At 51.9% G+C, this 7,765-nt stretch overlaps 1 protein-coding gene across 1 annotated transcript in view; it reads right to left on the bottom strand.

Moving 5' to 3' along the window:
* Positions 1-7,765, bottom strand: part of Stra6 (stimulated by retinoic acid 6) — a 19,878-nt gene extending 12,113 nt beyond the window's left edge. The window contains exons 1-7 of the mRNA XM_021173188.2: positions 7,711-7,765; positions 6,970-7,098; positions 3,114-3,180; positions 2,728-2,813; positions 1,605-1,744; positions 1,271-1,294; positions 929-1,095 (exon numbers count right to left, since the gene is read on the bottom strand). Of these exons, the coding sequence (XP_021028847.1) occupies positions 929-1,095; positions 1,271-1,294; positions 1,605-1,744; positions 2,728-2,813; positions 3,114-3,180; positions 6,970-7,082 (597 nt within the window). The 5' untranslated portion in view covers positions 7,083-7,098; positions 7,711-7,765. The remainder of the gene's footprint in view (positions 1-928; positions 1,096-1,270; positions 1,295-1,604; positions 1,745-2,727; positions 2,814-3,113; positions 3,181-6,969; positions 7,099-7,710) is intronic.

Genomic DNA, 7,765 nt, shown 5'->3' with positions numbered 1-7,765 from the left:
GAGAGAGAGAGAGAGAGAGAGAGAGAGAGAGAGAGAGAGAGCGCTTCATGTACACTAAATTCTAAGTGCTAAACAATATCCAAGTCCCTTGGCAAAAAACTTCTTAGGTTTTCATGTTAGGAGGTCTTTGTTTTCTATTTTGAGCCAAGGTCTAGCTATGTAGCTCAAGTTGGCCTCAAATTAGTGATCCTCCTGCCTCAGCTTTCCAAGAACTGGGGATCACAGGTGGGATCCATAAATGCTTGGCTTTAAAAAAATAATTCCCAATCTTCACCTTCCTGGAGAGATTGGTGTCATCAACTGCATTGACAGGTGGGGAAATTGAGTCTCAGGCAAGTGCCGTTTCTCTCAGAGTACTTAGCATTAGGTAGGACCATCTTGCTTGTGTATCGTGTCTCTACTTCTGGAAGGACAGCTCCTAGAAAGTCAGGGGCTTACTGTGTTTTGTCCACAGGTATATTTCAAGGCCTGGAAATGTTTGTTGACTGAATGAATGAAGGGGTGAAGCTGTGAAACTGGATTGTCTGTCTAGAAAACTGATACACTATTTCTTTTAGGGTCCGGACTGGGAGCTTCAGAGTTCCTGCCTGTGCCAGTGAAGCTAGTTCTGGGGTTCTAGAATTCTCCTTTAGACCTCCGAGTTTATTTCCCCACTCAGCACTTGTCTCTCTCCATTCTTCCTGCCCAAAGAAAGACTCAGAAATCAGGGGAGGGGTGCTCCAGGCATCCTCTTCCTCCACTCTGCCCTCCTAGGCTGAAAGCTGCTGGGGACGGGGCCCAGACTCTGCCCCAGGTCTCAACTTCAGAGCAGCCAAGTTTGGTGCAGACGTGGATTGACGGAGGAAAGCAAAGAAGCCCAGAGTGTGGACAGAGGTGAGAGTCAGGCAGGCGCACCCTTCCGCCCTAGCCCACTGGGACTCAGGGTTACCTTAGGATCCTGAGGACACTCAGCTTTCTGCCAGACCTGAACACCAAAGTGGGCCCAAGATAACACAGTACCCAATAGGTATGCAGCTTGGTGCCCTGCCGAAGCACAAGCAGCCAGAGGGTAGTAGAGGGCTGGGTAGTAGAGCAGAGCCAGTAGCTTCCAGGGCCCTAGAGAGAGAAACACAAATGAGAGACACTAAGAGAGAGAAAGACTCGGGACCTAGACCATACCCGTCAGAGATGCTTTTCTGTCTCCATCGTCCAAGCCCCTCAGCTGTTCCAGTGTGTGAGAGCCTACTTTGCTTGGGTCTGAGCAAAGGCTCTGTGATCCTAGCCAAGTTACCTCTTGATGTCTCCATCTCTCCATCTGTAAAAAGGCAAAGGCAAACCAAGAAGTGCTTAGTGCAGTGCCTGAATTAAGTACTCACTCAACTAAGGACTACTTTATTGCTGCTTTTTTTCTCTGACCCTTGGTTCTCTCTATTGTAAACTAGAGCTATTGACATATCCCACCCTTTGTGGAGACTGTTGATCTAAAGAGGTCATTCTGCGGCCAGCGGTACCCCCTACTGACAGCTGTTCCTGTTGCCGTCACCTCCCCCAGCCAACCTTAATAAACCAGGACCCCACCCTGCCCTTGTCCCATCAGGCCAGCCCCTGGATCTCCTGCTGGATACCTGGACTGGATGCTGCAGTGAGGTTCAGGAAAGGCAGTGGGTTCTCATCAGGGAGCAACAGGCACAGGTTGCTGAAGAGGACCACAAAAACAGCAGCAGGCACTGTCCAGGATAGGTCCCCAGCCAAGAAATCCACAGGGCTGCCACAGACAGGGACAGGATAGAAGGAAGGCAGTCAGTTAGTCCCTGAGCCTTCACCCCTCCACAGTGTGCTCCCTAAACTGTCAAATCTATAGCCCAGAGGGGAAAATCCTTTCACCACCCGTACATTCACTGCCAGCATGCTTGTGGAGAGCCTAGAACCCATCCTTCTCAGAGCCCTGGGGCACAAGGCGCTGAGAACAAGCTCTAGATGCTCCGCCCACCAGGGGAGCTCCAGGAAACAGCCGCCTCCTCCTGAATAGATCTGTCAGTCTGGGCTGGCAGATCTTCAGAGAACACAGAAAGTCATAACATCCTTGTGTAAAGACAGCCTCCCTGGGCTGGGTGTGGACCAGAACAGAGGGCAGGCAGCGGGCACAGCAGTCCCAGGCTTGGGTTCTCTGCTTCTCTACTCTAGCTAGTCCTGGTGCTCTGAGAACCCCATCCTGCTCTGTCTGCTCCCTCAGCAAATCAGACTTCTTCCTGCATCAGACAGCATCTCAGGGTGCTTCCACAGTAGTACCCAATTCCCCACAGGACTTGTGGCTGGCACCTTTTCCAATATTTGCTGTCTCCCTCACCAGCCAGCCCAGTCCTGTGCCTTCAGGATGACACCTAGCTTAGTCTCTGGAGTTGCAAAGCCATAGGAAAAAGGAAAAGAAAGTCGCAGCCACAGAAGCTGCAGGGTGATTACTCACTACTCACAATCCCAAGATGTTCTCAAGAGAAACAGCCCAGACAGCATCAGGGGTTAAGGACCACTCTAAGTCTGAGGGCCACACACCAGAACCTACATTTCTCTGGAATCCTTTCCTCCATGCATACCTGCCTGCCTAAGCCAAGAAAGCTGAGTGAGGAGGGCTCCAGACTGAGAAAGACAAGGCTGTTCCCAAGTCTTTAAAGCATCTAAGAAGTCACTCAATTTTCTAAAGGAGCCTATCAGCTGGGTCTCAAATGGGACTTTCCAGAGACTAGCACAAACCTGGGCAGTCCAAGTCTGCAATGACCACAGCGTGGCCAAAGCCTGCGACGTCTCACCAGCAAGGCCAGCAGCAGCAGAACCAGGAACTGGAGGAAGAGAGAAGAACAGGGTTTGGGTGTCAGGCTTCCTAGTGATCTGAGTCCCAAGATTTGTCTTTGTCCATCTCAAAAACACTCCCCATCCACCCAATTCCATACTCGGGTGATATCTTAGAGACTGGCTAAAAGATGACAGAGTTTGGTCAGCACTTCTGGCTTGGGATCCCTGTAGAGAGAACTCCCACATAACCTTCTCTGGGGGGCATGAGGTCCCTAGCACCATCCCAAATGGGAACACAGATCCCTCTGCCTGGACTGGCAGCAGGTGGCGAGGCAGGCAGAACTTACCGACAGTGAAGCCAGGCAGGCATGGAGCAGGGCAGGGGGTGTAGTGAACTGGCAAAGGGGAATCACCCTGTGGAACAAATGATCCACAGGCTTAGCTTTAGCTAGGGTTTAAGGCATTGCCTACAGAGGAGGCCTCACCATCATCTTCCTCAGCTCCCACCCCAGCCTGCTCAGTTCTGTTTTTCAGGGTGAGTCTGGACCCCCATACCTTGTGCTGTGCCGGCCCTGTATCATGCTTTAGGGCTAGAGAAAGGAGACTCTTGGGAGACACAGAGTATGCAAGCTTGGTCTAAATATCTATTCTTGCTCACCCAAATAATTCCTATCCTCCAAGGACCCTCCTCCTCGTCCACCCACCTTTAGGGGACTCCTAGCTGTTCCTAACCTCACAGAGGCTCCCCTTCACAGTGCAGAGGTTAAACACACTACTGAATCAAGCAATCTAGCATTTGGTCTTGTCTGGCTTGCTTCTGGTGCCTGATTGATCCAGGACTGGAAGGATCCTCTCTCTTTTCCCATCCCATCTCATTAAAAGTGTTAATGTACAGCGAAACAGTTTGCACACTGCACAAGGATGCTTGGCCAAGAAAATAAATATGGTCAGAAATCCAGGCCATACAGTTCTCCATGTCCTGTGTCTGCAGAGCTGAACACACTAAATGAAGTATTCTTTTTCCTAATCACCACGGAGGCTCCCTGGGAGCTGGCAGATGTCCTGCTCTGAAGGTAACTTAAGCACAGAAGGAAGCCATTGAGAAGAAAGAGCTCAATGAGGACCACAAGAGCGACTTCCAGGTCTAGGTCACGTGGCAGAGAGAGCTTGGGACTACAGATGGGTAAGTGAGGAGGCTGAGAACCAGGGCTGATAGCTTTCTAGTCTGCAAGGCTTGGGTCTGAGAGCCAGAGGGAGGTTTCCAATGTGAATGAGACCTGGGAAGATGGGACTGTGGCATTTGGGATGGGGAGGAGGGGAGGGGAGGGGAGAGAGGAGTTGGGAAGAGGGAGGAGGAAAGGTTGAAGCTGAAAGGAGTCTAGGCTGTGGCTTGGTTTGCCTTGCCAAGAGACTAGGCCACCCCATCTTAGGCACCTGCCTGCTCTATAGCAAAGAGAAGTAAAGAAGTGTGCAGAGTCCTGGGACTACCCGTTCGGTCAGCCTCCTCCATCTGTCTTTCTTGCGGGACTTCCTGAGCGCATCATTGAGGTGGAGGAGGTCAGATGGGTCTTTCCCATGCCACTTCTGGCCCCCAGCAAAGCTGCTCCCATAGGCAATGTGCCTGCCAGGCAGGAGTGTGGGGGGATGGGTATCTTGTCTGAGCTTAGGTCTTGCACCCACCCACACCTAAGTGCAGTGTGTAGGAGGGGGAATGGGTGGAGGTCTGACCAGTCCTAGGGCCTTGGGAGCATCACTCAAGTCCCTAAACCCTTCTCAGTGTCTAGTTTCTGCTCAGCCCAGTGCTTCCAGTCTTGCCAAGACAAGGACGCAGCACACTGACCCTTAAGTAGCTTGGTCACTTTCTCACAAACCCACATCAAGTTAGAAGCCACTCCAAGCCTCCAAGCCTGGAAACCTTACGTAGGGCCCTATCTTCAGAACCTCTGGTCCTTACTGAACATAAGGTTTCTAGCTAACACCTAGTTCAGTGTGTTTGCTGGCGATGGGTGAGGTCTCAGCCTTTGTGTGATTGATAAGAGGATAACATAGATATCATCACAAGGACCACAGAGAATTCCCTCTCAGGAACGATACACACAGGTACTAAAGAGTGTAGAGGGGAGAGAAAGTTCCATGTGGCTTCTAAGAAGTAGTTGAGAGGGTCCGTCTTCATTGTCCACGTCACTGCATTAAGAAGTGCCTAGGAGACAGTGAGGCAGCTCTCGCTGTGTCTTCGAGGGTGTTCCAGAGAAAAGGAATGGAGAGGAAGAGACCCTTCCTGAACGTGAACTGTACCAATGCTCGGGCAGAGTACGAGCATTCGTCTGGCTGTTTCCTTACTGCCCGGATGCTTGCAAGTGCCTTTTGCTGTGCCTGAGCTGCCATGAGACACTAGACCCTCAGACCATGAGCCAAACAGTCCCATCCTCCCTGTAGTGGCTTCTTGTTGAGTATTGGATCACAGCAATGCAGACATAACCTTTAAGGTGCTTTTGGGCTTCAGTTGGACAGAAGGGCTGCATCTCCATAGGGAAAGAAGGGAGGAGGCAGTCTGGGCTGTGGAGAGAATCTGATGAGGGAAGAGACCGTGCAGCTGGCACTAGACAAGTCTCTCAGTTGGCCTAGAGGAAGGCCAGGGCAAAGTTAAAGTTGGCATGGGAGGCACTAAAATACTGTGGAGCTTGCCTGCGCAAGAAGTCCGTGGCTGAGTCTATCCTGAGCCAGGGGCCCCACCCTAGCTCCATCCTACGGTGCACACTAAGGTACAGAAAGTCTGCATCCTGGAACTCTTCAAAGCTTTGATGTAGCACACCCCTGGGGTGTCTGACTCACATAGGGAGAGGTGAACTCAAGTTCATCTCCTAGGGAATCCCCTGTACTCCCTCCTAGCCTCCCATTCTCATCTCTGGGGGAGGAGGGAAAGAAGTGGGGTGATGTCTAGATTTGTTGGGTTTTTTTTTCCTAAAAAGGTAAGTTCCAATGATCCCCTGCATTCTATAGACCCTCTTCTCTGAAGACCCAGTATCCACCATAGATTTACTTTATCCTGAGACTATACACAGATATCCCAGCAACAATGAGTTACAGGCACCTGGCTTCTAGCCCATGCCCAGCCTGGTCCCTGATACTCACAAGGACACAGTTTCTGATTGGGTCCTTACCCCAAGTTAAGAGTCTGGTTTCCTTGGAGAGCCTAGGCCCCTCCTCTAGTCCACCACTGCATAGCTGAGCTGGGGAGGCTGGGAGAAGGGGAGTCACAGCCTAGCTGACCGCAGGCTTTTTCTGCAGGTGGCCAGAACCCTAAGTCCAGAACAACAGCTCTTTCCCTAGGGCCTGGGTGGGGCCCCAGTCCCTGCTGGGTGACCCCAACCAAGCCAGGCTGCAGTCCTAGCCTCTGGGGAAACACTTGAGCATTTTTTCCTTCTCCAGTTTCAAATTTTAATGGTGAACAGATGTGCACACATCTGGCTTAGTACCACCCATCCACCCCATCTCACCCCACCCCCATTTCTCTGCTCTGCCTCACCTTTCAGGGGAGAGCCAAACTCCAGGTGCCCCAGAGGCAAGACAGTCTTAGAGGAGAGCAATACTATGCCATAGAAAACCCCAACTCCTCTGCAAGGTACCCAGACTAAACATAGATAGGAAGGGTCTAGGCCAGGAATTCTTGGGACATCCATGGGGTGAGGGTAAACTGACCTACCTGCACACCCTCCTTGGACTAGCCTATACATTTGCTTCAAGAACAAGGTCTCTTCTCCCTCCATACCTCCTAAAACTCCCTCCACTCAGAGTGGTCCAGAGATAATGGTGCGCCAACGCTTTCCTCAGCAGTTCCTCGGGCTTTTCTCCTACAGTTCCTGACTCTCCCGTGCCTGTAAAGCCCCAGGGACAAACCCTACACCAAGCACCACAGAGGTCTGTGACACCCCCCCACACACACACACACACTGCTCCCCATCCTGGCTGGCTATGGACCACATGGCCTCAAGCCCTTCTTAATAATAGTTCAAGAACTGTTGTCCTCAGGTTTTATAGAAAGTCTGAGGCCCAGAGAGGCTGTGAGTCTCTGAGAGGTCACACAGCAGATAAATGGCAAAGCCAATCTTAGACACTTGCCCAAGGGTCTCGCTGCCTCCATCTTGGCAACCTCTCTACCATAAACCGGCTCTGACGGCTGCCTGAGCCAATTGCCACACTTACCCCTCTGGCTGCACCTCCTCAGCTCCTAGAGGTTCCTCGATGTACCAGCTGCTGTAGTCATCTGTCACCCCGGAGGAGGTCTGGCTTCCATTCTCTGATGCCTGGGACTCCATGCTCGAGCTCTTCTTCCTTGACCCCAGACAAGAGGGGGGAGGGGCATACAAATGTGAAAAGAGGCTTAAAAGGAAAAAAAAAAAAGAAGAAGAAACAAAGGAACATTTCTTGTTAATCCTAAAGGTTACTTTCTTGCTTTTAGCTCTCTGGGAAAACTCGTCTGGGACTGCAGGTCAGGAGAGAGCTGGAGGAGGGATGGCGGGGCTGCGTGGGGGCACACAGGAGTCTCCTCTTGAACTTTCCTACCCAATCTGGTCTGACAGAGTATTCTGCACCCCTGGGGGTTCAGGCTCTTGCTGGGAGCGCCTAGTGAGCCAAATGACCTGTTACCAGCTGGTCCACTTTCAAAGATCTCTCTTGTGCAAACTGCCCGCAGAGACCCCTTCCTTCCCCGCCCCAAGCCCACCCAGATGGACCCACAGACAGAGTAGAAAGGGGGACCAAGGAGGAAGGAGCCGCAGAGATGAAAGGGTGGGCGGGCGGGCTGTGGCCGGCTCCACTTGGTCTGTCCTGCAGCTGGTCTCTCCACCCCTCCTGCTCTGGGGTCCAGCCCAAGCCCTCCCCTCTTCACCAAGGCTCCCTTGAGACCATCCCCCAGTCTCATTTGCCTTTAGTCAGCCCCTTTACCTCTTCAGCCTCAGTGCTGGGAACACACCATAATTCTTGATGAGACCCCGAAGAT

The sequence above is a fragment of the Mus caroli genome, chromosome 9 (assembly GCF_900094665.2).
Source record: "Mus caroli chromosome 9, CAROLI_EIJ_v1.1, whole genome shotgun sequence".
Lineage (NCBI taxonomy): Eukaryota > Metazoa > Chordata > Mammalia > Rodentia > Muridae > Mus > Mus caroli.
The sequence above is the reverse complement of the archived record's forward strand: the minus strand, read 5'-3'. Positions and strand labels throughout refer to the sequence as shown.